The sequence below is a fragment of the Urtica dioica genome, chromosome 12 (assembly GCF_054948205.1).
Source record: "Urtica dioica subsp. dioica isolate 48M chromosome 12, U.dioica_male_clone48M_v1_H2, whole genome shotgun sequence".
Taxonomy (NCBI): Eukaryota; Viridiplantae; Streptophyta; class Magnoliopsida; order Rosales; family Urticaceae; genus Urtica; species Urtica dioica.
In genome coordinates this window covers 12,346,385-12,373,696 of record NC_142767.1, presented here as the reverse complement: position 1 = coordinate 12,373,696, position 27,312 = coordinate 12,346,385, and the positions used below count along the sequence as shown (strand labels likewise).

The 27,312-nt window shown below is 38.1% G+C and overlaps 4 protein-coding genes across 5 annotated transcripts; all 4 read left to right on the top strand.

The window, feature by feature from the left end:
* The first annotated feature begins 282 nt into the window (after window positions 1-282).
* SCL30 (SC35-like splicing factor 30) lies at window positions 283-3,891 on the top strand. 2 transcript variants are annotated; one of them, XM_089602981.1, is made up of 8 exons: window positions 283-420; window positions 776-968; window positions 1,054-1,131; window positions 1,999-2,163; window positions 2,311-2,357; window positions 3,005-3,083; window positions 3,165-3,341; window positions 3,422-3,891. In XM_089602981.1, exons 2-8 carry the CDS (start codon window positions 781-783, stop codon window positions 3,504-3,506), a joined length of 819 nt encoding a protein of 272 aa, XP_089459107.1. In that variant the 5' UTR covers window positions 283-420; window positions 776-780; the 3' UTR covers window positions 3,507-3,891. The 2 variants fall into 2 exon arrangements, with proteins under 2 accessions (XP_089459107.1, XP_089459109.1); XM_089602983.1 differs by lacking the exon at window positions 283-420 and adding an exon at window positions 1,427-1,853 and having other exon boundaries at window positions 905-968.
* Window positions 3,892-10,547: 6,656 nt separating this feature from the next.
* Window positions 10,548-12,203, top strand: LOC149379180 (16 kDa phloem protein 1-like). The gene is made up of 5 exons (XM_089602984.1): window positions 10,548-10,671; window positions 10,925-10,990; window positions 11,456-11,594; window positions 11,675-11,816; window positions 11,916-12,203. Exons 1-5 carry the CDS (start codon window positions 10,605-10,607, stop codon window positions 11,970-11,972), a joined length of 471 nt encoding a protein of 156 aa, XP_089459110.1. The 5' UTR covers window positions 10,548-10,604; the 3' UTR covers window positions 11,973-12,203.
* A 1,301-nt stretch (window positions 12,204-13,504) lies between these two features.
* LOC149379179 (UTP--glucose-1-phosphate uridylyltransferase 3, chloroplastic-like) lies at window positions 13,505-14,208 on the top strand. The gene is made up of 3 exons (XM_089602305.1): window positions 13,505-13,648; window positions 13,763-13,822; window positions 13,906-14,208. The coding sequence occupies exons 1-3, from the start codon at window positions 13,519-13,521 to the stop codon at window positions 14,016-14,018; spliced, it is 303 nt and encodes a 100-aa protein (XP_089458431.1). The 5' UTR covers window positions 13,505-13,518; the 3' UTR covers window positions 14,019-14,208.
* An 11,747-nt stretch (window positions 14,209-25,955) lies between these two features.
* On the top strand, window positions 25,956-26,885 carry LOC149379178 (uncharacterized). The gene has a single exon (XM_089603967.1). The coding sequence runs from the start codon at window positions 25,956-25,958 to the stop codon at window positions 26,883-26,885; it is 930 nt and encodes a 309-aa protein (XP_089460093.1).
* The last annotated feature ends 427 nt before the right edge of the window (window positions 26,886-27,312 follow it).

The window sequence follows — 27,312 nt, the reverse complement described above, 5'->3', positions numbered from 1 at the left end:
AGAATGAAGAAGAAGGGCAAATATGTACTTGCTCACTTAAGTAACTACTAAAAGTGTTCAAAACAAGAAACTCTATATTTTGGTCCAAATCATTGAATTGAGTAGTAGATCCGGCCATTTCCCTAGAAATATTTTTAAACTTTAAATAGTGAATATAAATCTCTTTATTTATACCAAACAGGTTATACTGTATTTTAGTGGGCTTTGAGGTCTATTTAGGTCCAAGTTAAAAACCAGGCCGAAGTGACGTCATCAGGAGCAAGAAGACTAAATTAACTTAGGGCTCGAAGTGAGGTCATCTTCAGATCGAGCAAAGTACTAAAGTGAACAGGCATTTCATTACATTTCATATACATCGCTCTAATTCTCTCTCTCAGAATCGAAGCCGATCGTTGACGAAACCTCGTACGGTCACAGAAGGTAACGGTTATTCAGCTGTGTTTCTTTGATCGCACATTTCCGTTTGGTTAGGTCCTGAGAAATCCCAAGAAAGAAGTCAGAAGTTTGATCTTTGGGTCAGATAAATTTTTTTTCCCTTCGGAAATATCGCCAATCTTTACCTTTTTGTTTGTTTTTCTTTTTGTTTTTAAAAGAACAAAACGCAAGCTTTCAACATTTTTCCTTGTAATAGTGGAGTAGTTGCTTATGTTCAGTTTGGAAAATTAGGAAAGAGGAACTAGGTCATTTGGTTTGTTTTTGGAAATTTATGTTACAAATACAATAGCATGTTGATGAAATGCATTCTTTTGTACTTTGTTGTGACTGTGTTTCCCAGGCAATATGAGAAGGTATAGTCCTGAGTACTACAGTCCACCGAGGAGAGAGAGAGGGTATGGTGGCCGAGGAAGAAGTCCTCCAAGAAGGAGTTATGGAGGCGGCGGCGGTGGCGGTGGAGGTGGTGGCTATGGGAGGCGCAAGGAACAGAACGGTGGAAGCCTTTTGGTCCGCAATATTCCTCTAGATTGCAGGTTATGATGATTCAAACCAATAGTGTGGTTCAATTGCAAATATGTATTGGAGTCAATTATTGACATGTTGGAATGCTTAGTGCAGGCCAGAAGAATTACGGGTTCCTTTTGAGAGATTTGGAGTTGTTAGGGATGTCTATATACCCAAGGACTATTACACGGGGTGAGTATTATCTAATATGCTTTCTTTTGTTTCCCAAGAAAGAAATATGTGATGTACTACGTTGGTTGAGTAAGGTCTATATCACCTTTGTTTTGGGGATATATAATGTGTTCTTGGCAATTTAGGTAAGGAGTTTGTTTTATTTTATTTTTTTTGTATATGAGAAGGCAGATGCTGAGGCAAATTAGTGAACTTTTTCACTTCATAATCCTATTCCTACATGGGTCAATTGATGTAGCAATGGATTCTTCTTCTGAAAAATTCTAAACTTTTGTGTTTATTTGTCTTGTTATAGTGGATTTGGAACTGGTTTGTGAAGGGTATATGTTGATTTGAACTTTGAAGTTAAAACAAGACCAAGCCCTACATTTGAGGAAGGCCTACCGTTTAATTTGCCTAGCGTAGTGGTATACCCAAGCGTGTTAAAGTAATGTACAAGAGAAGCATGTTCCACTTTACGAAGAGTTATTATATAATTTACAAACCATTAGAAGTTTGGTGAGGAGGAAGATCGAATTCGAAGACTTCATGGGGAGAGTCTTTTAGTTTCGAGGCAATGTTGATTTCAAGTGCTTCTTATTATTAGAAGAATGTTGAAGCCTTTTCAAGTCCCTTGGATCTTTTGAAGCTACCTTTCGTACTTGACTTAAAGTTGGTCAGCTACTAGGCTTCAAGTATTCTATCCACTTATGTGGAAAAATGCTACAGAGGTGGCGTGTAAGGTATACTCAGTCAGTCGTGACACTCTGGCGGTAACACACTACTAAATTTGGCTAATTATTTTTCCATAGCCTGCCATTGGGCTAACAACTTGGTGATTGACAAACATTGAAATTAAATCGAGGGTTTGTTCTTTCTTCCATCCAGGGAACCTCGAGGATTTGCATTTGTGCAGTTCGTGGATTCATACGAGGCCTCGGAGGCTCATTACCACATGAACGGGAAAACTTTTGCTGGACGGGAGATTTCGGTTGTTCTTGCAGCAGAGACGAGAAAAAGGCCAGAGGAGATGCGTCATAGGACTAAGAACAGGTAGAATTTCCAGTGTCTCTAGAATTTCTGCCCACATTTCCTACCCAAATGAAACAAGACAAAATAAAACAAGAAGTTAAAAGACTAATGACTAATGCTTGAATTTTAGATATGATTATAATTCCAAACTGTGTTATTCTTATGCAGCCGAGGACCTCCACCAAGCTTCGGGGACCGTAGATCGTCTCATTATGGTAAAAAAAAAAGAAGGAGAAATCACTTTTACTGTATAGAAATAATTAAGTCAGCTCTGATCGATGTTACTAGTTAGCATCTAGAGCTTGTGTGTTCTATATGTGTTTTCGTACAAAAATAAATGGCTTTTGTTTCATTTTTCTCTCACGGGCTTTAAACCTTTACTAAAAGTATGTGTGCCTTTTTCTGAATTCTTCTAAGCATATGAGAATTGGATTGATAAGATTTGGTTCTTTAACTTAATCATAGCATATAAAGCTCATTGGTTTAAGGTGTTTTGTTGGTTTATAGCGTTTTTGTATGTTTATATGTTCATACACTGCTTGGCTAATTTGTTATCGATAGCTGTTTTCTAGTGCAATGTCTCTCTGCCTGGCTAATTTGTTATCGATAGCTGTTTTCTAGTGCAATGTCTCTCTGCCTGGCTAATTTGTTATCGATAGCATATATACTAATAGTTAGTTTATACATATACTATCAGTCAGTTTATACTTGATATACAGATTGGTGATTTAACTTGGACTCTTCATTTCCAGACTTGAAAAAAATATTCATAGCTATTTCTGAATTGAGATGCTAATCGAGTCGTCTTACATCTTCGTTAGTTAATTATGGAATCTAATCTTTACTCTGCAATATGCCTCAGAACGTTCTCGATCTCGTTCGGTGTCCCGTTCACGCTCTCCCCGCCGTGCACCAAGCTCGAGAAATCGTCACCGCTCGAGGTAAGCAAAGTTCTTCCAAATGAAATTACTGTTGTCTACCCCTATCTATGCAGAGTGTTAAAGTGTCGTGAAATCTGCCAGGTCACACTCACCTGCCCCGAAGCATCGCGATGACTATGGTGGGTCCCCTAGTAAAAGGCAGCGAGACCACCCAAGATCTCCGAGAGGTCCTCCGCGGGAACGAGAAGGCGATCGTGGTCGCAGATCATACTCTCCGGAATATGATAACACTGTCGAGAAAAATATCAGCAATGATAGGTAAACACTTGGCATCAAATATTCTATTGTTCTACAGTGAATTTTTTTTCCGATGTGTTGATAATGAGATTTTGTTACAGGAAACCCGGATCCGAGGAGGAAAGGGGTGATTGGCGGTCACCTGGTAGAGCATCAAGATCACCTGGACCGAGCCGCAGTGGATGATTGTGCGAGAGATTATCTGGATTAGAAATGATCTGTGTAGTAGAATCATTTACTTTGGTTTGTTATGAAGATTGTGGAGTCAGTTTTAAACCCAAATCCATAATGTTTGAAGAAGCAAAAAAAAATTATGGGAACTTCGTTCATGGTTCTATTCTCATGCTTGTGTTGTGATGTTAAGTGCTTGAAGTTTGATATTGAGTGGATGATTATGCAAGAGATTATCTGGATTAGAGATTATCTGTTGTAGAATCATTTACTTTGGTTTGTTATGAAGATTGTGGAGTCAGATTTAAACCCAAATCCATAATGTTTGAAGAAGCAAAAAAAGAAAAAAAAAAATTATCGGAACGTCGTTCATGGTTCTATTCACTTGCTTTTGTTGTGATGTTAAAGTGCTTGAAGTTTGATATTGGGTGGCAGCCAACTCTACTGCGTAAAATTTATTTAATCTTGGACTTTGTATCAAACCCCAAAAGATGTCGTCTTATCTTGCTTTTACATTTTTTTTAGTAGAATTAAATCCAAACTTCTATTAAAACCATATGCAATTATCGTAGAGATGAAATTTTCAGAGACGGTTGAAATTAGTTGTTGAACCATTAAGCACAATTTATAATAAAGGCTAGTCACATAGCTTTCGAATTTAGTGCTTATTTATTTAAAGTTTTTTTTAGCTCTTCTGATTTGATTTAATTTAAGTTGTCTGAGAGGACTAGAGATGTTTTTCGCTGTCTTTATTGGTCTACAAAGGTTCTCATTAGATTTTTAAAACGGTAATGCTTTGTAACCCGGGTCACGAATTCACACGACTCTCACCAAAAGCATTAAACACCAAAAAGTGTTTAAAAAAAGTGCCACGTGTCAAAAAATGTGTGGATCGTCCACATTCGTGACCCATGCTAAATATCATTGCTCTTTTTAAAATTATACTTTTAATGAAATGCTAGGGTACTTACATTTTTAAATTATACATTGATAATATATGAGAATCAAATCTGGTATACGAACTATCAGAGAACTAAACAAGCAATCCGGATAATAATAGTTAATCTCAGAAAAAATATACCAAAGAAACAAACTCTAGTGTGATTGAACAAAATATAATTAGATTATGATCCTACCCTATTTTACACTTTATTCCAATATAGACTTCTACTATTCACAAAATTTTAAAATAATAAATAGATAAAAAAAATACGTTTTTTTAGTGTTGAATATAAAGATTTGAGTTGGAGATCAAATATTATTTGATCCGACATAATTTGTATAATAAAATGAAAATAAATTGTGTTATAAAGTTTTGGTCTGGAGATGCTAGTTCTTATGTCGTCGTTTTTATGAGATAAAAACGACATGAGATTATTTGGAAAAATCTCAAAATCAGAAAATCCTTCTACCAAAATGCCAAGATCAAAGTTTCCTCTCGCCAAAGGACCTAAAACTAGAAGATCCTGCCGCCAAAATGTCAAGGCCAAAGGATGCTTTGCCAAAAGATCTAAAATCGGAAGATCCTTCTGTCGTAATGTCAAGACCAAATGATCCTCCCACCAAATGAACTAAAACCAGAAGATCCTTCCGCCAAAATTCCAAGACCAAAGGATCCTCCCGTCAAAGGACCTAAAACCATAAGATCCTTCCATCGAAATATAAAGACCAAAGATTCCATCCGCCAAAGGTCCAAAACTAGATGATCCCTCGGTCGAAACTCTCAAATCCGGAGGATCCCTTCGTCAGAACTCCCGAAACCAGAGGATCGCTCCGTAAATTGGAGGACCTCTCCGCCCATATCTCCGATCAATTGGGCCCCACATGCTCATAATCATGACCTAGCGCACCCAAACCCCTATAAATACCCATCATTTTCACCATATTTGGGGTTAAGTCATTTTCTACGTAGGCAAAACAATGCCTAAATCATTTCTCACACTCTCTCTATAATTTGTCTTTAAACTCAAAGAGAAAGGAAAAAAAGACCCCTCATCTCACATTACACTCATACTAATGTAGAGCGTCGAAGCGCGCATCTGGGGAAAACTCTCCACTCCAATAGCTCATTTTCCCTCATTTTTAAGAGTAGAAGAGTGAAGATCCATCCACTTGACGAGAGAAGGGAGTGAAGAAAGACGACCACCATCCTATCGTTTCCTACGAATTTGTCGTGACTTTATCGTTTCAAAGTTTTACCCCAATTAGCTCTTGTCTAAGCGGTTCCGATGGAAGCAACTCAATCCATAGCTTAAGTCACAACCTGAAGCCACCGAGAAGTAATTGGATGACCTAACGCGGCTCGCACGTCCTGTATAACTACGTTTCGCTTAAATGTTATCCGAAAAATGGTGAGTTAACCTTGCCTTTATTTAAAAATTCAGATTCATAAAAAAAACCTTCAAATACAAACATTATTAGGTTTATTTAACCTTGCCACTAAATTAATTAGGTTTCATTCTCGAAAAAAAAAAATTGACCATCAAAATAATATATAAACATCTGACTACTTTTTATTTTGTCCCTCGTCTTTCTTGATAGTTTTCTAGAAAATTAAGAAGAGAAAACAACTTGTGTTAATTAATAGGATTATCGCAACGGTTAATTCCCACTGGAGCACCTTAAACCCTCAAAGGCCCCCATTGGAGAAGGTCTAATATGTCGCGTATCTTGATTTATATTAAAAATGATGTCAGAAAAATGTAGTACGAGTATACCAACGGCATAAAAATGATCCTAATTCTCTATTCTCTATTGCCGCTATAATTCCCTTCCTTAAGACTTTGTGTCTCAATTTTGGGAGGAGGAGTAAGAATTCTAAATCCATCTTTGTCTAAATTTGTTCATCTTTTTGTGTTCTAGCAATTTCAGATCTACTTTTCTTTGATAACTTTGGGGCTTGTGATGCAGGCGCATAACGTGGCAATCGACGAAGAGATGTTGGGGCTGCATAAAGTTGTCAAAGTGGTGGCTGGTGACGAGATATAATTTTAATTTCAATTTTTTCCAACCTTATAGTGTTTGTGAACATTTTAATTTGTTTTTCTTGTTTCTCACTTTGTTTCTGACTGTAGACGGATAAGCCACCTTCCACATTCCCTTTGTGGGCTTCCTGTTAGATTTTTACTTATACAGGCGGAATAATCATCTTCTTCATGGTCATCGGACCACGGATGTTTAGACTTCTCCACCAACTTTTGTGGGTATTTTGAAAGAGCCAAGTGAGTGCTCAAATAATAATGTGCTATATCTATTCTTGTGCGGAAGTATGCACACGACGAGCGGACACTTGTACTTAGTGTTAGATTCACTCTGACCTATGTCCGTGATTTGCTCTGTATTAAGATGTTATTCTCATATGTTTATGGTATTTTCCCTAAGTTCTAACGGAAAATTTCGTGCATTTTTTTAATAAAAAAATCGCTTACCCAGGAATAAATCAATTAATATTAAAAAAAACGATAACTACAAAAAATAATAGAGTTATCATACATATATGTCTATAAAATAGACATCAAAAGTATCATTAATAATGTTCAATCCATTATATTAACATGAACGAAAAAAATAGTACAATGTTAATACTCTATATCCTAGTAGTTAAACAAAAACTGAAGAGTGGGCTAAATTCAACTCCTCCTACTCTTATTATCTCACGCTCATGTTTCCTTTTCTTTGTCATGATCTTATATTACAAAAGTATCATTAATGATGTTCAATCCATTATATTAACATGAACGAAAAAATAGTACAATGTTAATACTCGATATCCTAGTAGTTAAACAAAAACTGAAGTATTAGCAATCGCACGCTGGTTTATGAAATTGTGGGTTAAATTCAACTCCTCCCACTCTTATTATCTCACGCTCATGTTTCCTTTTCTTTGTCATGATCTTATATTAAATAATGATTTTATTGTATGGTCTTATTCTTTCTTGTCATTTTGACTTAGTGATAAATCTTTTGCGAAGTGTTATCAGGTTTGAAATTATTTTATTTGGAGTTGGTAATATCAAATATAAATCACATTTAATAGTGATAAACATTATGAGAAAACATATATTTGAAGGATGTTCCGTATAGCAATGTGTATATACACATATCGCATGAAGACAAGTAAATGATGTGTACATTAAAACAATAACCGTGTATGAGTATTGTCTACCGATAATCGCGAATTAATATGTCTACCAACAAGAACTGTAGACTATTGCAAGTCTGCAAGCAGCTCAAACTTTGTTTCAAGCTCTATTATATTTTGGAAAGTGATTGAAATCATACTGATGTACATTTTGCATTCCATATAAAATCGCACAACTTAACTTCCCCGAGAGTGAGCTACTTTTACCATTATTCCTAAAATATTTTCCTCTTATTTCTAAAACTGGATTGAAATGTCTTGAAAGTTTTTCATACCCCGGTTGTAGCCTCTACTAATTTGAATACTTGAAACGGCCATGCATTAAAGTGGCTTAGTGTATACAACAATTTTGAACTTCTCCTATGAAAGGCGAATGTTGCTTATCACTTGAGGGAACCCAATCAATCACCTCTCTCTCTCTCTCTCTCTCTCTCTCTCTCTCTCTCTCTCTCTCTCCCCCTCTCTCTCTCTCTGTGGATTGCCATGAACTCAAAGAAAATTCTAACACTTATATGATTGAGTTTTCTAATTTATGGCATATACTAGATTACGCCATGCTAATTATGGTACGTTGGAAAAATTAATTTACTTGGAATGTATATCAAAATTTAATATTGATTGAAAAACAAAGGTGAGATTTGTATTAAAGAAAAATTGACGAGAACATCATTTCATAGTGTTGAAAGAAATACATAATCCCTTAAATTAATCCAACTGATCCATTTAATTTGAAATTCATAAACTAAAAAGGGGAAAATAAATATTTTGTTGATTTTCACTAATGATAATCTTTGGAACAATAAGTTTAACAACTTGCTTTCTGATAGATCACACAAAAAGCAATCACAAACAAGTAGTAAAGCAAGAATATAAATGACACAAAGATTCGGTAATAGACACCCCCTATCTCTCTCTGGATTTCCATGAATATAAAAAAAAAATCTTACACTTATATGATTGAGTTTTCTAATTTATTTTGTATGGTAGATTATGCCATGCTAAGTATGGTACATTGGAAAAATTAATTTACTTAGAATGTATATCAAAATTTAATGTTGATTGAAAAACAAAGGTGAGATTTGTGTAAAAAAAATTGACGAAAAGATCCTTTCATAGCGTTGAAAGAAATACATAATCTCTTAAATTAATCCAACGGATCTATGTAATTTGAAATTCATTAACACAAAAGGTGGAAATAAATATTTTGTTGATTTTCACTAATGATAATTTTTGGAAAAATAAGTTGAACAACTTGCTGTCTATAGATCACACAAAAAGCAATCACAAAACAAGTAGTAAAGCAAGAATATAAATGACACAAAGATTCGGTAATAGACACCTAATCTTGGGGCTGTAAGTCCGAAAGTGGAAAGTACCCAGCTACTAATCAATAGAGGTACAATCTAAACTTAGACTTTGCAAACTCTCTCTCAGGTATCCATCTTCTCTAATGTCTAGTAGTATGGTACACATATATAGAATGCAAAGTGTCTATCGAATACAATGACGAAGGATACCAAAAACCAAATTTTAGAGGAAGTAAATTCGTCTTGAAAGACTTAATTAAAGTTGGTTAGATAATCAAAACCCTCAGAAGATTTTGTCGAAATCCTATAAAAATATTTCTCAAATTGGATCGTATCTCCGATAAAACTGAAACTAAAAAGTCAAAGACTTAAATTTCTACATGCAAGATAATATGTTCCACACGATTCTTGAACTACGCTTGAACAACTTGTCGAATAATAATTTTGCTAAAACACAGAACATGCCACACATAATCAATAATATCCCCAATTGACATTTTTGGCACCACACTACATAGAGTGCATCCACAAACTAATCATAATATTGAGTTATAAAAACATGATGCATGATATTATTGTGGAACTAGAACTTGAGTTTGTTCATGCATAGGAATATTTTGCTTCATAGTAGCTGGTCTCATGTAGATTTGTTTGTTATATTTTTGTGAGTAGACTACAGCAATAACATAGGTACACATATGTGATATATGTTATAGCGGAGGCGACCTAGATTTTTTTTCAAGAAAATATAAAACTCTTACTCTCCTTGATGGTTGCTTCCTTTGGTTCGATGTACTTCTGGGCTAGGTCAATGAATCAATGACAGGTCTTGATTAATGAATCAATGGGCCATAATAGGCCACCTCTTGGGAATTACTTCCATTGTCACGCTCATCGTAGCTCGATGGTCTATGTCTTCGACCTTTCATGTCTCAATTTTACCAAAATTCTGAATGAAGGATTGGAGAAATTCAAACAATTCTTGATGAATTGTGGAAATATGGAAAATTTGTCTGTTTTCTTTAGTTGCAACCCAATCAATAAGGTTATGAGAAACTTTTATGGCTCTTGAAAACTTGACATCGACATGTTGGGCAAGGTCTTAGTCCAAGGCCAAACTTATGTTCTTCTAAAATAAGGTGTAAAATTTGATGGTCTCTATAATATTTTGAAACATAATGTTGGTATGAAAATAGTTGCTATAGTCGATCGGGTCTTCAATTCTATTGCAAAGTTTCGAGCTATAAAATATTGCAGCTAGGATGGAATGGGTAACCTTTACAGCTACAATTGCAATGACAACAAATAAAACCTTCCTATTAATGAAATTTCAAATCCGAATAAAATACTTCAAAATTTGAGTAAACTTAACCAAAATTGCTGAATCACGACGATTTTTCAATTGAGAAATTAACAAAGGACTAACATGATACAAAATAAAATTTGCTCTAACACTTTTGTAAATTTGAATTAAGATGGACGTGACATACACAAACAACTACTAATTCAAAACTTCAAAGTCATTTAAAAAAAAACTACTAATTCAAAGGGGCTAATAAATAATTTATATAAATACACGTCCTTGATATCAACAATACTCTCACCTACATCGTCACCTCCAACACTTACACAAGTAAAACAGGAGAGAGAGAAAGAGAGAAGAAAATGGCAAGGGGAATAATGGAGGTCATGATTTTGAAAGCTAAAGGGCTTGGAGACACGGATTTTATTGGTACATTTCTTTCTAATTCTATATTTTTATTTTATTTTATAATACTTTCTAATTCTGTATTGATCATTTCATTTCTGGGTTTTTAGTGCAAGTGATGAAAGCCTCTTACCAGTTACATCCCACGTTATTCTTTGTTTTTATATATTATACATGTTGTCTTGCACTGAAATTCATAATCCTACCAAAGAGAATAAAAGTAAAAATAATTTTCAGTTAATATTTTTGCTAATCTTTGTTTCTGAAAACATGGCAGGTGATATGGATCCTTATGTCCTGATCGAATACAAAGGCCAAGAACACAAGACCAGCGTGGCTGGAGGTAACTAATTCTTTCCTCATGCATTATTTTGCACAAATAATTATGATTAATTAAAATAAAAAAAAAGAAAAATATCTTTGAAAATCGTCGTAAAAATATACATAAAAAAAATCATATTATATGTTCCAATCTCGTGAGATATTTTTAGATCTATTTTTTTGCGTTGTTCAGTGACGAAGTCAAAAGGTTGGACAAGTCGCCAAGCTCTTGTTGCTTGCTGACAAAAATAATAAAGTAAAAGGAGTAGTTGTGTGCACTAAAAATAACAATAAATAATAAATAACATACAATGCCACATAGATTGAATTGAAGTACAAAGGCCAAGTGGAGATATTCAAAACTATGGCCTAACTTGTTGGTTTTACAAGAAAGTGTTTACTAATTAAAAACAAAACATGTTACAGATGTGTTAGTGTTAGCCTCTTTAATTTTGAGTTTTGACCACTTGATCGTTGTGTGTCAAAGGCCAAGGCGGGGCTCCGGAGTGGAACGAGAAATTCAACTTCCGGGCCGAGTATCCCGGCTCGGGTCAAGATTACAAGATTACCCTCAAGATCCACGACAAAGACACCTTCTCTTCCGACGATTTCATCGGCAAAGCCACGTACGAGACTTAAGATATTGTGGCTCAAAATAACATGTGTGTGTGTGTGTGTGTGTAAAGTTTGGGTATTGTGGAAGCAGGATCTATGTTGAGGAGTTATTGTCGCTTGGGGCGGAGAAAGGAAGCTCGGAGATACATCCTCGCAAATACAGCGTCGTTCACTCCGACAATTCCTACCGCGGAGAGATTCAAGTTTCCGTGAAATTCACCAACAACAACAAGGTGATTCATTTCACCAGTTTTATATATTTATTTCTTTCTTTATTATAGATAATGTTAATTATTGTTATCAAGATTGTAAAAGGGGTTGCTTTATTTCAGGTGGAAGAGCAGCGCGGTGGGCACAACTTTGGGGGATGGAAGGAGAGAAGCTTTTAGTTTTATTTATTTTCTTTGAGCGTTGTATCATAAAACTTGTGCGTGTGTCTGTTTTTTTTTTTGGGTAGCTATTTGATGGCTTGTAATGGAAGGTTATGACTAAATTAACGTCTAATTAGTAATTACACTCCTTAATTAATGTCTAATTAGTAATTACATGGCTTAAATAACCCCAGGAAAGTCTTAGAGGATGCTGAACCAAGAGTTTCTCTCTTATATTGATTTACATATATTTTTTCTGTTAGAAAATAAACCAAAACATATGGGAAACTTGTAAAATGTTTGGGCATAAAAGAATGAAAAATAATAATGTTCTGTTCGACCTAAGACATTCTTAGAAAAAAGACAAATAAACATTGAACTCCAAAGGACGCTTAACGTTAATTTTAGCGTAATGTCAAGGTGAAGAAGAGGAATAATTGAGAACGAGTTTTCACCGAGTTTCTAGAGTGGAAGGAAGGAATGAGAACTCCTAGTCCAAAGTGAAGAAGAGGCGTCAAAATGTTGAGGATTCTAAAGATTTTTTGGACGGGAAAATGACTCATAAAAATAATAACAATTATAATAATCATGGGATTCTAAAAGATGTGTTTCACACTAATTCAGTCATGAATTACAATTCTCAGCTAAGACAATATCTTATATCATGGTATTTAAATAATAATAATAATAATAATAATAATAATAATAATAATAATTAGTTGCTCGCAAAGGATCCAATTCTCATTGATTGTGGACTTGGATTTTATTTCCCCTAAAATTAGACATATAAGTTAACAAAAATATTTACTGCAGTCTTTTGCCCGTTTAAACATTCATGCTTTTGTCCACACTTTGTGCAACACATAAACTGCCATCCAAAGTCTATGCGACGCCGATACGGCGATAAATCAAATATTGTGTCATGTAAAGTAAAGACTTTTTGTAGCGAATTAAAGAAAACATTTTAATACCATTTTATTATGTAGCTAATGACTCAATAACTAGTTGGACTATTTTTTAATTCCTATTATTTAGTTAATCTAAAATTTGGACATAAGATATCTAAAGTGGTTGTTGGTGCTAGACTACGTCTACTTAAAAGCTCAATAACTCATGCCCAATACCAAAAGCCTAAATGAAACAATATGAAGATCTAAAGTAAACTCGGCCTATTTCGAGGAACAACTCGATGACGAGTTCATCATAGGATCAACTCGTTGATGGATTTATTACAAGTATAAGTTTGCTAACGAGCTCGGTGATCGATTCAGCTCGACGACTACGTACCCGAAGATAGAAGATTCAAATGAGATTTAAATATGCAACCAAAGTGAACGTTTATTAGGAATCCCATATTGAAAGTGAATAGAAACTAACAACTTATAAAGGTCATGAGTTACTCCTCTCATTTGGTTTCGGATGGAACCTTATGATACTTTCATATGGTATCAGAGCATTCCGACTAACGTCAATGGCGTATCCTGGAAATTGCATTTCCAATTGCTGCTCATCTAGTTCCGACGACACTCAAGCTCGATCGCGACAATTGCTGAATGTGAGAGTTATGAATGAGGGAATCAACTGGAATTGCGAAGACAACATATATTGGAAGCACAACGTTGAACGCTACGAGGCATGTGAGATCATATTGCACGGAAATGCCGAGTTTGAGGCAAAAGATATCACCATTCAGGCACGTAGACATGTTTCGTTAAAGCGATTAGTTTCTCTCTTAGTTGAGAGAAGTTTGTCATACGAGCTAGTTATGAATATCTATATTAAGGAACTTGCGTTTTTAACAATGCATGGCAATCATATATTTGAAGTTCCTGATGGGTACAAGCTGAAGATTACATCAGGAAGTTCAGGTATTTCTCTGCAGTACAAACTTATTTATATGTGACCTCGTGTTTATACACATCTATACTTATTTATGTCGTTTGGTTGGCAGGCATGGAAGTCAAACTGGACCCAATTGCAAAGAATCTGATGGAAAGTGGAAGCTGGTATTGGAAGTACACGATTAAGGGAGTGCATATTAACTTAGAATTGGTAGACTTGTGAACTCATAATGACTAACGTTGTTGAGGCAGATGTGAATCCTAGTTCACATATGGCGTGTATCTCAACCTCTACTCATAATCACTTTCGATCTGAATGGTTAAACACAAGTTCAACCGTCTCATTACTTAATTCTTCTATGTTAATATCTCTTGTTATTAGAGCGATTGTAACTCAAAAAATGTATATGTACTCGGAGAAATAAAGTACATAAAATTATATCTATTTTTTGCTATTATTATTCCATGTTAATGTTAATCAATATGTATTAGCAAATTATGACATTATTTCCAAACTTGTAACATCTATTGTTATTGTTTTATATTATGGAATACGTTTTGTCAAATGGAAAAGTTGTGCGGTATGCTTCGATCTTTGATATAAAATTCAAATTATAGAACATGGAGTGCATCTTAATTATAGCTCAAATACTATTTATCTATCTTACATATCTTGATTAATCCAACAAGAGCCAAAGAAAAAAAAACATACATAAATGGAAGAATAATAAAAAAAAAATTATATATGTATATATGATAATAATAATAAAAACATAAACTGCATGTTCATCCAATGTTTGATGAGTCATGTAAAAAACTTGTGTTCCACATAAACCTAAGGTTGCTTGGGCCAGCAACGACACTGTCGTTTCCGACTAGGCCCGGACTCAACTTCCCGTTCCTCTCCTTCTTCCACATTCTCGGCGAGATCCTCCACGTCAGCACCGTCGACATCTTTCTCGCGCTCTTCCTCGACCTCCATCAAGTCGTCGTCGATGTTGTTCGGTGCATCAAATTCGTCGCCGTAGCCGTACTGGTCGTAGTCGTTGAACGAGTCGGTGAAATTAGGGCTTCGGCTCCGAGGTCGGAAAGCCAACTCGCGCTCGTCGTCGTCGTCGTCGCTGCTGACTAAATCGATAAGCTCGAGGTCGTCGTCGTCGTCGCTGAGTAGATTGATTAACTCTGGGCAGTGGTCACCGTCGTCGTGGTCGTCGTCGCTGCTAACCAGGTCAACGATTTCTGTGGCGGGGTTAGGGCTTTGTTGGTTCGTCGGTCGATATTTGCTGGACACTGAGTCATATTCGAGATTTTCCGAGTCGTCGATATTGGGTGGATCATAGAAGCTGAGCGATTCGTCGAACTCGGGGTCGTAGCGATCGTCGTCGTAGTCGGGGATTGTGAAAGTGTATTTTATGGGAGCAGAGACTCTCATTCTCGGTTTTCTTGAGAAGAATTGTGCGGCGGGTTTAGGGATTCCTTGGAATTCCATGCTGGGAAACATCGAGTAGGACTAAAGGCGAGAATCGTGATATGAGACTTGTGTAGTGTATGCAGGTTATGCGACTCTATATATAGCCATGTACTGTGATTTTGGCTTACGTGAAAAATAAAAGGAAAGTCGGATTTGTTTATGGAAAGTAGAAATCAATCCTACTCAGATTTTTTTTTGCTTCAAAAAGGAAACCAAATTTGTAGGCTTTAAATCTTATTACGTTGGATAATAATAAAGTAAAGCGGTCACTATATACTTTATTAGTTAATCAATTCTTTTACATTATAATATGTATTGTTTAATTTCTCAATTAATTTTTTTATTATTATTATTATTATCTAGTTAATAATTTTTTTTTATAAGCAATCCAAACATAAAATAGTGAACGCTTACATTGTAAAATAAAAAATCTCTTTGACGATAACTCCTTAACATTTAGAAATTTATGTGATGCAAGAGCCATATATATGCCTGCAGCATTAACAAATATGTATGCTGTGGCAGGATGAATTAAGGAGCTTGACCATACAATGAAGTGTCGAGTAAATATGCGAAGAGCATTATCAAGACTATTCTTCGAAGTGAGGTGGAAAAAGAAGGCCACACTGGCAAGTGCCATTAGTATATTGAGATACTTATTAATCCATCATTTATTTGAATAATAATAACAAATATTCATCATTACAATCAGGGGACGAAGCCAGAAATTCAAGTTATGAGAGGCTAATATGCGAAAAAAAGTTGAGACAGAGCTAATTTGTAAATATTTTAGGTAAACTTAAAACTGAAAAAAATGCAAATTTATTTTTTGAGGGGTCTATAGCACCCCCTGAGCACTATGCGGCTTCGTGCCTGATTACAATGATTTTTTCATCTACCATCAATTATTAATAAATTCATTGAAAATATAACAAGGGGTTTGTTGAACACAGTAGCAGTATACTTGTGTTGTGTAGATTCCGTGTAAGTTATGAATGCAATAGTTATGGTCGGTGGAATTTTGACAATACATAAATAGCTAGAGTGTCAATGTGGAAATCGGTGAAAACAAATTGCGAGTGAGAGTAGGGTTAAGGTGTTTTGCCTCGGTCAAAGCACATTGACGCACTCAAGGTTCTGAATAGAATATGATAAACAGTAATAAGGTTTGGGGGTTTGAGATCAAGACCTTTTTTAGGATGCAACAACTTGATTTCAATTTAAATGAAACCCAATGAGTATTGGACTAAGACGGTTATGAGTATTTGACCGGCTCGGTTGTTATAATAATTTATAGATTACTGATCATTAACCAATTTAATAATGAGAAGTTTGAAGATAAAAAATTCTCATAACAATTAAAGCCTGGCCTAATTAATGTGTTCAGTATGTTGTTTGATGTGGACACTTTGGATTAGTCGATGTGGTCAAGAGTGTACGTTTGCAGGTCAATGTGCGAGAACTAGTCTTCAAGATGCAATGAGGCCTAGAGGTTACAAATCATTATCGTTGACTCATTAGGTCAAAGATTATTCATTCAATGATTTTGAAATCTTAGCATTAAATGTTTGGACACCAAAGAGTCATAATTTTGAATTTCCTCTCTTGATTGCTGAGGAAGGCGAATGGAGTTGGCCTACTGATGTCCGCCCGCATGATGGAGCTGAAATAGCTTGTAGCTGAAAGAGATCTTCCCATGAAATATTAGGGAATATTTCAACTCCTCATCCGTCACAACATCTGGGTGTTGTTTGAGAATCAAACCACACATCAATCAGAGATATGCAATAGGTAGCTTGATTACTTCTGATGGATGAACTGAGCAAGAGTGAGGGAAATGCCAGTAGAATGTGCAAAAGGGGCTCCTACAGGGCTATCACCTACTTTGGCCAGATCCTAGTTCTTGACTTCAATCTTGTGGAGAATAGAGTACTTAGAGCTCAACTTAGAAGCAGGGTAAAGACCATTTCCTGGTCACACATTTTTGTCTTTTCTACCAGAGATCTCCTTAACTAGATCTATCTTAAAAGGAAGAAGATCCTCAGAAGAATGAGAGATCCTTCCAAGAAAGTCGTTGATGACTTGGGGAGAAAAATCAATGCACTTCCCACGCACATGAACCTTCAGGTAATCAATGCACTTCTCTGGAAGGTTGACAATGAATTCCCTGACGGCCTTGACATGATAGACACCATTATTGGTCATAGTCATCATGAGATCAACATCCTTAGTGCATTGGACGATCTCTGTAAACTTCATAACATCTTTTGACAACACAAACTCAGGAGCAACGCTCATTTTGACCATAAATTTCCACCGACCAGCGTCTTGAAGTGAGTGAAAAGAAATTTCATCCAAAGGAACATCATGAGCATCATTCCTTTGAATCTTCTTTTTCCTTTCAAAATTTCTCTCTGATTCCTCTTCTTCTTCTAAGATGTTGGTGGCGTAGTCAGACATATCTTCAGGAACAACATGTTCGTCAACAACATTATTTCCTTTCTTCTTCTGCTCAACATCTTCTTCTTCGAAGTAGGTTCTTCAATTTCAACACTTTTTCTTTTCTTTAGTTGAACGGGCTTCTTCTACTTAACATCCTTCTTTATCTTTTTCCCTTTGGAAACAACAGGGGTCTTCACAGAGCTAGGAGTGTCACCACTCATGACCTTCACAAAGTCTTTTTCAGAAATGGTGTTCACGACCTTGTATTGAGAGTCAGTCTTCTGAATCCCTTCCAGTATGTCCTCAGAATTATACCCTGACCATCTGCGTCCATCTGGGCCAGAGTCCGGTTATCATCAGTGTTTACTTGGCTAACATGCACATCAGTACCCTGACCATCCTATTGGGACTTTGTAGATGTTATTTCTTCTGGTGTAGGCACATCAGGACGAGATGAGCTGATGTTCTTAGACTTGTCAGTCCTAAAACCTAGATTTATTGTTGTTGACACAACTAACCCATAGTCATCTCCACCCAAGCTTTCCAACACCATTCCTAGGAGCCTCAGGCTCACCTAGATTCACTATAACCCTAGTTTTAGAAATAGGAGAGGGATAACCTTGTTCCCCATGACCAACAATCTCTGGTTCAACAGTAGTTAAAGTGGTTGCATGAAAGTAAGATTTTGAGGAAGATGGGCTGGAAGTAGCTCCTGTGATATCAACGATTCCCAGAGGTCTTCTAGGAATAGAAGGCGGAATACCACTATCCTTCACAATGACACCACGCATAACCGGATGAGTAGGAAGATCATTTTTCAAGTCTATAGGTAGACCCTAAGAAGAATAGTCTCCGGCCTGACCATTGACTCTTTTAAGGGTTTTTCCCACGAATGTCTTGACTCCATGTTTGTTAAGTGTGACCTTTTAAGGGACAACATCCTTGAAATCTTTGTTCTTGGCACTTTCCTTTTGGGTACTTGTGGTAGACGATCCTCAGCGAGTAGAAATCATTGTCGCAAACAAGAAGTTTCTGCGAAAATATAGAGCTAGGTCTAAGATTACAGATCGAGAGAGATAAATTTTCTTCGAGATAGAGACACAAGAGAAATGATTTTGAAACAGTGTGGAAGTTGTGACGAAATGGTTTTCTCTTGAGAGATAAACCATCTCACTCAAATGAGTGTCAGAACTCGTGGACGAAGTAGTTTGAAAAAACAATTTAACAAAATCGAGCACTATTGGCCCAAAAGAGATCAAAGACTTGTTCCCCACAATCTTTGACCAATCAATTAATTGCTATAAGTCCGGTAGACAAACACCCAAGGGTACCCTTAATTTTTTGAACTGAGCAGTGTTGTTACGTTATATGTTGGCTTTATTTTTTAGTGCAAGTTGTTTGGAAAGATGTCGGTCGTCATGCTCCTACTTTTGGTGAGACATCCTTCCTCTCCTGTGTGCAGACTTTATTTCAGGCAAGTTTCCAGTATTGACAGATTGCCTCACTGGTGACTTTATTATGAGATATTCGTTTAAGGCTGGGTAAGGAAACCCTAGATACACTTCCAGGCCTGTACAGCTGCTATAAAAGCCATGCGATCCCCATTAGCAGCCTTGACGCTTTTGATAAAATACTTAGAGCTCCTAGACGTGCAAGACCGGCGGATTGGGAGACTTTGTGTTTTGTTAATAGCAGTGTATTCTCTCAAACACTATTCCAGAAAGATTGAGTGTCTGTGAGAGTTGGGTTATGTGTTCTCGTGATTGAAGGCTCACGAACGGTTGTAGACTGAAAGTCATCCGAGCACGGGCGGTTGCTCGAATGGTGGAATTGAGGCGGAGCTCAAATCCAGGGGGAGTCCCTGGCTAGGTATTCACTGGTGGTAATAGTCTCTAGGTTTTATTGATTTGGTGATTGTAATCTATATAAACCTTGCGTGTACTATTGACTACAAGATAGTGAAATCATTTCCACTGGCAGAGTGCCCCCAGACGTAGGTGTATTGCACCAAACTGGGTAACCATATCGTGTGTATCTTCTTTATCGCACTGTTTGTTGTTTATCCATTATATGTGTGTAAGCAAGTTGTCGGACACATTGTCAATAAATTGTGTGCGACATCTTGTCCTTGTGACTAATCAGAATTTCAATTGGTATCAGAGCAGGCACCTAGATCTTTTGGTGGTTTCCTGGATTTTTTTTTCTAATTACCAGATATGGATAGTTCTAGAGATGGAGGTTCGGTCAATCGCCCTCCAGTACTTAATGGAACCAACTATGGTTACTGGAAAGCCCGCATGAGCGCCTTCATGAAATCCCTTGACAGCAAAACTTGGAAGGCTATGATACACGGGTGGGAAGCCCCAGTTACTGTTGATGACAAGGGAGCCTCTACAGGTCCAAAACCCGAGAAGGATTGGACCCCTACTGAAGATGAGGCAGCTCTGGGTAACTCTCGTGCACTCAATGCCATTTTTAACGGGGTTGATAAAAATGTTTTCAGGCTTATAAACACCTGCACAAGTGCCAAAGAAGCCTGGGAAATTCTTGCTGTTGCCTATGAGGGAACCACGAAAGTACGTGAGCAGAAGCTGCAGTATCTCACAAACAAACTTTGAAGCTCTCACTATGCTCGAAGATGAATTAGTTGTTGAGTTCAATGTTCGCATCCGAGACCTTGCTAACGAATCCTACTCTCTCGGGAAACCCATGACCGATGAAGATCTTGTTCGGAAAACTCTGAGGGCTTTAAGTCCAAGATTCAAAATGAAGATCACGGCTATTGAAGAAGTCCATGACCTTAAAACTCTGAAGTTTGATGAACTCATGGGATCTCTCATGACATTCGAGCTTTCTCTGCCCAAGATGGAGAAGAAACACAAAGGAATGGCCCTCAAAAGCTCTATTCATGAACAAAAGGATCAGATGAATGGAAAGAATGTCTCGCAAGATGTCAAGGACAATTTTCAACAAAGATTCCAGAAGAATGCTAACCCTCACAGGAGCGGTAAAAGTGGTGAACGCTCTGGAAAAGGAAAAGGCTTTCAGTGCCATGAATGTGAAGGTTTCGGACATATTCAGAAGGAATGTCCCTACTTCCTCAAAAAGCAGAAAAAAGGATACAACGCCACTCTATCGGATGAAGAAGATGAAGATAGCGACTCTGATCAGATAAGTAACTTTGTGGCCTTCACAGCTTCTATTTATACTCGTCAATTTGTTAATGAATCTGGTGAATCCTCTCAGATATTTGTTCTAGATGAGGGACTATCTGACGATGCCATGAATGATGCATACAATATTCTTCACACCAAATGGGTTGAAGAATCCCACGTTCTCGACAAGCAGAGTGCTCTTATTCTCACACTGACTGAAGATAAGGCAAGGCTCTTAGACATCATTGTGGATCTGAAAAAGGAAGTCAGCTGTCTAAATGGGGAGCTGGATCAGATGACTAAATCAGTCAGGATGTTGAACTCCGGCACAGACAGCCTTGACAAAATCCTCACCATCGAAAAACCTGCAAAGAACATGAATGGGCTTGGATATACTCATGGTGCTTCCTCATCCCACACTACTTTTGTTCCCCAAAAGCCTACTAGCCAGATGTCGCGAAACATGCCTCAAACATCTAATGGTGACAAGTTTCAAGAACAATATCAGCAACATCCCTCTGGACCAACCAGGTCTCTTGTCAACAGACCTCGTTGGGTCTGCCATCATTGCGGTAGAAAGGGGCCATATTCGACCCTTCTGCTATCGGTTATACGGGAGAAATCTTCATCAGCATAAATTCGTTCACAGGAATGCTTTTCCTCGCCGAAAACCATCTACAAGGTTGGAATGGAGAGTAAAAGACACATCCTACCATGCCAACATTACGTACACATCTCTGAGTGCGTCCACCGGTAGCGACTGGTACTTCGATAGTGGTTGCTCTCGCCACATGACATGTGATCATACCTTCCTGACCAACGTGAAACCTTACTCTAACTGTCATGTTACCTTTGGTGATGGAGTGAAAGCCAAGATTGTGGATAAAGGTCAGCTAAATTATCCTGGTATGTCTTGTTTGAGTGATGCTTTATTGGTAGAAGGTCTTACTGCTAATCTTATCAGTATTAGTCAGCTCTGTTATCTGAATTTGCGTGTCAATTTTACTCGTGATAAGTGTATGGTGATAAATGAGAAACATGATGAACTTATGAAAGGTACCAGATCTCGTGACAACTGCTACATGTGGACTCCCGCCTCAAACGCTCAGGCCAACCAATGGCTTATGAGCAAAGTTGACGAAGCCAAGCTGTGGCATCAAAAGCTTGGTCACTTGAATCTTAGGAGCATGCAGAAAATTGTTTCTGAGAAGGCCATTGTCGATGTCCCCGATCTAAAGATTGTTGAAGGAAGAATCTGTGGTGAATGCCAGATTGGAAAACAAGTCAAGAAGTCACACAAGATGGTGCAACATTTTACCACATCACGTGTCCTGGAACTTCTTCACATGGATCTGATGTGACCGATGCAGGTCGAGAGTCTTGGAGGGAAGAGATACGTGTTTGTGTGTGTGGATGACTACTCCAGGTATACTTGGGTTGATTTTATCCGTGAGAAATCTAACACTTTTGCTGTTTTTGAAGCTTTATGCAAGAAGGTTCGGAGAGAAAAAGGAGAAAACATTGGCAAAGTGATCAGAACACGGAGTGATCATGGGAGGGAATTTAAGAATATGAGCTTTACTAAGTTTTGCACTGGAGAAGGAATAGCTCATGAATTCTCTGCTCCCATCACACCATAACAAAATGGGATTGTAGAAAGGAAAAATCGAACCCTTCAAGAAATGGCTAGAGTGATGATGTTCTCCAAAGACATTCCAGCTCATTTTTGGGCCGAAGCTCTCAATACAGCTTGCCATATTCATAATAGAGTCACTATTCGCTCAGGTACTACTATCACTCACTATGAAATATGGAGGGGGAGAAAGCCCAATGTGAAATACTTCCATGTCTTTGGTTTTGTTTGTTATATCCTTGCTGACAGGGATCCTCGACGCAAATTTGATCCTAAAAGTGATGAAAGTATCTTTCTTGGGTATTATAGAAATAGTCAAGTCTATCGTGTTTTTAACAAACGCACTAAGTCTATGATGGAATCCATAAATGTGGTAGTTAATGATGATCATGCTGTTTCTAATTGTACTAATGATGCAGATGAAGTTTTTCCTAGCAACACAGATGTCAGGAAAGATGCTGAGAACACTTTGGACGACATCTCCTCTGGGAGCCCTAATGTCAGGACTGATGCTGATGACAAAGTGGATTAATGCTATGCAAGAGGAACTTGTTCAATTTGAAAGAAATGAAGTCTGAGAGCTAGTTCCTAAACATGACAATATTAATGTCATTGGAACTAAGTGGATATTTAAAAATAAATCTGATGAGCATGGCAATATAACTCGAAACAAAGCTAGACTTGTGGCGCAGGGTTATACGCAGGTGGAAGGTGTGGACTTTGATGAAACCTTTGCCCCTGTTGCGAGACTTGAAGCCATCAGACTCTTGCTTAACATCTCCTGTCATCTCCACTTCAAACTTTTCCAGATGGATGTTAAAAGTGCTTTCCTCAACGGGTACTTGAATGAGAAAGTCTATGTTGCCCAACCTAAAGGCTTTGTAGATCCCAACTCTCCCCAACATGTCTACAAGCTTAGAAAGGCTCTCTACGGCCTAAAGCAGGCACCTCGGGCATGGTATGATAGACTAACTTAGTTTCTTGTGCAGAATGGTTATACCAGAGGGGGAGTTGATAAAACCATGTTCATAAAGGAGGATGGCAACCTCATGATAGCTCAAATCTATGTTGACGATATTGTCTTTGGAGGAATGTCAAACAAGATGGTGGATCTTTTTGTAAGACAAATGCAGTCTGAATTCGAAATGAGTATGGTTGGTGAGCTTAATTATTTTCTGAGCTTTCAGATCAGGCAAATGAATGATGGTATCTTTATCTCCCAAAGTAAATATGCTAAAAACATTGTGAAAAAGTTTGGCTTGGAAAAATCTTCTCACAAGCGGACCCCCGCCGCTACTCATGTTAAACTCACTAAGGATGAGCTTGATGAATCTGTTGATCAAAGCCTCTACATGAGTATCATTGGTAGTCTCCTCTACCTCACTGCCAGCCGACTGACATAACCTACTCTGTTGGTGTGTGTGCACGGTATCAAGCTAACCCCAAAGCTAGCCATCTGGCTCAAGCCAATCGAATTGTAATGTATATCTCGGGAACTGCTGATTTTGGTCTTTTATATACTTATGATACCTCCTCTACGCTTGTGGGATACTGTGATGCTGACTGGGCAGGTAGCACGGTTGATAGAAGAAGCATTTTTGGTGGATGTTTCTACCTAGGAAATAATATCATCTCCTGGTTTAGCAAGAAGCAAAACTGCATCTCCCTGTCCACAGTTGAGGCTGAATACATCGCAACAGGGAGCAGTTGTACTCAGCTCCTCTGGATGAAACAGATGCTTGCTGAATATGATGTTGGACAAGATGTCATGATTTCATTCTGCGACAATATCAGTGTCATCAACATCTCAAAGAATCCAGTTCAACACAGTAAGACCAAGCATATAGAGATCAGACATCATTTCATTCGAGATCTTGTGGAAGATAAAAAGATCAAACTCGAATATATTCACACCGAAAAACAGCTCGCAGACATTTTCACTAAGGCCTTGGATGCTAACCGGTTTGAAAATCTCAGATCCTCCCTAGGATTGTGTGTGATTGAACAATAGCAATTACTGGATTTTGGAGGGAATTTTGGTTTTATCCTCTATGTTGTCAAAGCTGGTACTTCTCTGATTTTTGTTCGTGTGTGTTTCGTGAAAGTTTTCTCATGGGCCCATTTTTCTGGTTGGCCCGTTCGACTGTGTTGCCGGGCTAAAATGCCACTTTTTATTCTTTTGGGCTTGAGATGGATCAAGGCCCATTCCATGTCACGACGTCGTGTTGATCCTTGTCAGTTTCTTATACATGCAGACGGTTCCATTCTCGAGAAAGACTGGGAAGTTACCTCTTATTCTATCTTTGAAATTTTTCGCGTTTCATCGCTCTTCTTTTCCATTATTTCTCTAATTCGCGCTTTCACCCATCTCGATGGTTATTTGTGTGGCAGTTTTTTTGAAATTCTCTTCAAAATGCTTGGAACCAAAAGCGGTATCAACACCACCATTCCTTCTAAGAAAGAGAAAACCACAATGAGGGCGAAAGATGTCAAGTCAAAGAAGCCAGGGCAGGAAAGTAACAAGCACGGTGTCCGGGTTCGAGGATTGCGATCCAGTGAGCGTGCCGATGGTCAGGCCGGATGTGCAATAACTGGGTCATCAATTCCTCCTGCAAACCCCTCACTCTCCGCCGTAAGAAAGGCCATGCTCAAGAAATCCTCTCTCTCTATCACCGACATTACTGGAGAAGTCAGTTCCAGTAGCTCCTCTGAAGGAAGAAGATAAGATGACGTTGCTGCCGAAGAAGAAACCCTCACCCGCGGGTCTCCCATTGAAAGCCCTCACGAAGTTGTGCAAGGTAATCTTGAAACCTCATTTCCCTCTGATGAGAACCCTAGGGACAGTGATACCTTGAATTCTCTTCTCGATGAACAAGAGCCCCCTCCCATTGATGCTATTGGCGGTATGTTGGGATTGAGTAGAGATGTCTTGAAAGATGTTCTAACATCTTCTTCTCTGAGGCATGAGGAAGAGACTGATAGAGGTCAGGATGCTGGGGAAGATATTCTTGCCTCTCTGAAGGAGAAAATCCAGAAAGACGACGACCTTTGTATCACCACTCTTCTGTCGGAGAAGAGAAAGAAGAAGAGAAAGATTTTGGAAGAAAGTGTTCCTGATGTTCCCATCCCAGAAAAGAAGAAGAAGAAAGTAAAGGTTGGCATGATAAAGAAGCGAGGAAAGAAGCCCGCTGAGACTCCTGTGTCTCCTGTTGACGAGGTCGCTGATGTTGAAGAAGAGGAATCAGTGATTTCTCTTAGAATAGGGAACAAGAGATCCGTGGAAGGGCAAAAGCTCCCAAAGAATATCCCTGCAACTCCCTTGGACAATGTCTCGTTTCATAAGGAAGACGGTGTCCTCAAATGGAGGTATGTGTATCACCGAGCCATCTTTTCGGAAAGGGAATTGTCCGCTGAGGCCCTCAAGATCGATGCGTCATAGAGCTTCTGCACGATGCTGAGATGCTCAGGACTATCACCAGCATAGGGGTATTCTATCTGGCTTTGGTGAAGGAATTTGTCGTACATCTCTCCTCATCCTTCGATGTTCCAGATGATGCAGAATTCAGAAAGGTCTTCGTCAGAGGACACTGTTTTGAGATCTCTCCTGGTGTTATCAACGAGTTCCTTGGTCGAGAGAAAATCATTACTGCTGATCGTGTACCCTCTCTAAACATCATTTCTCAAGATAATACTGGTGACGAAACCAAAGTCTGGCCATCTAAGGGAACGCTTCCCTCTTCTGATCTCACCGCCAAATACTCAATTCTCTATCGCATCGGCATCGCTAACTGGGCCCCCTCTTCACATGGGTCTAGTATCAATGCGGATCTAGCATGTCTGATCTACCAGATAGGTACCCGTTCCTCCTTCGATTTTGGTGAATTTGTCATTGATCACTTGGCAAAACATGCCAAATCCTTTGCAGTGAAGCTTCCCATAGGTTTCCCTTCCCTCATCATTGTTATTCTGCTCAAGCAAAACAAGAATATTTTGCGAAGTACAGATGTTGCGGGAAAAAGACCTGGTGTTCTTAACTTCAGTCACAAGCTCTTCGAGGGGAAACATGCTCGTGACCTTGTCAGACCTTCAGTCGCGACATCTGACATCTCTGGGAGCAAACTGAATTTGAGTTCAATGACTGAAGAGGTTCATAGGAATGTGCTGAAAGAACTCCTTGAGGAGATTGAAGCTCTCAAAAAGACTATCGAGACTCTCTCTAACAGGAAGTCCAAGTGTGAAGCCCTTGTTCGAGTTCTTACTGCTCCTCCTAGTGATGCTACCGCCACTCAGCGAAGACAAGCTAATGCTGCTAATGATTCTGTTGATGCTGAGGACTCTGAAGATGCTGAGGAGTCTGAGAACGATGAAGGGAACAATGACAGTACCTAGGATGATATTGGTGATAAGGACGACGGTGCCTGGACTTAATTCTGCTACCCTTTCTTTTTATGATCTGGTCTGTATAATCTAACTTATTTTCAGACATCTTTCTGTTGGGTTTTCGCTACAGTTTATTTTGTGTTTCAGACTGTTTTATGGATGGTGTGTAAAACCTCTCTCATGTTTTTGGTGATATATGTACTGTTGTTTGCTTGAGTTCTCATCCTTTTCAGGCTGTGTTTGTTTCTCCCTCTGTTTTGGTCCATCCCTACCTTTGGTATTCTTTTGAGGCAATCAGGGGGAGAGGTGTCATGAGGTCTTTTTTTTACTCTTTTCTTCTGGTCATGACGCTTGTATGAGAACTATTCCTGGAAGTGCTTGCCAAAAAAATAGCTAAAGGGGGAGATTGTTGTTACGTTATATGTTGGCTTTATTT

Bases quoted from the DNA above. Each gene is read 5' to 3' on its own strand.
- SCL30 (XM_089602981.1), top strand. From the start codon at position 781: ATGAGAAGGTATAGTCCTGAGTACTACAGTCCACCGAGGAGAGAGAGA. The intron at 2,164-2,310 runs GTAGAATTTCCA...ATTCTTATGCAG, and splicing joins CGTCATAGGACTAAGAACAG to CCGAGGACCTCCACCAAGCT. The intron at 3,342-3,421 runs GTAAACACTTGG...ATTTTGTTACAG, and splicing joins AAAAATATCAGCAATGATAG to GAAACCCGGATCCGAGGAGG.
- LOC149379180 (XM_089602984.1), top strand. From the start codon at position 10,605: ATGGCAAGGGGAATAATGGAGGTCATGATTTTGAAAGCTAAAGGGCTT. The intron at 10,991-11,455 runs GTAACTAATTCT...TGTGTGTCAAAG, and splicing joins CAAGACCAGCGTGGCTGGAG to GCCAAGGCGGGGCTCCGGAG. The intron at 11,817-11,915 runs GTGATTCATTTC...GCTTTATTTCAG, and splicing joins AATTCACCAACAACAACAAG to GTGGAAGAGCAGCGCGGTGG.
- LOC149379179 (XM_089602305.1), top strand. From the start codon at position 13,519: ATGAATGAGGGAATCAACTGGAATTGCGAAGACAACATATATTGGAAG. The intron at 13,649-13,762 runs CACGTAGACATG...TAACAATGCATG, and splicing joins AAAAGATATCACCATTCAGG to GCAATCATATATTTGAAGTT. The intron at 13,823-13,905 runs GTATTTCTCTGC...TTTGGTTGGCAG, and splicing joins GATTACATCAGGAAGTTCAG to GCATGGAAGTCAAACTGGAC.
- LOC149379178 (XM_089603967.1), top strand. From the start codon at position 25,956: ATGCTCAGGACTATCACCAGCATAGGGGTATTCTATCTGGCTTTGGTG.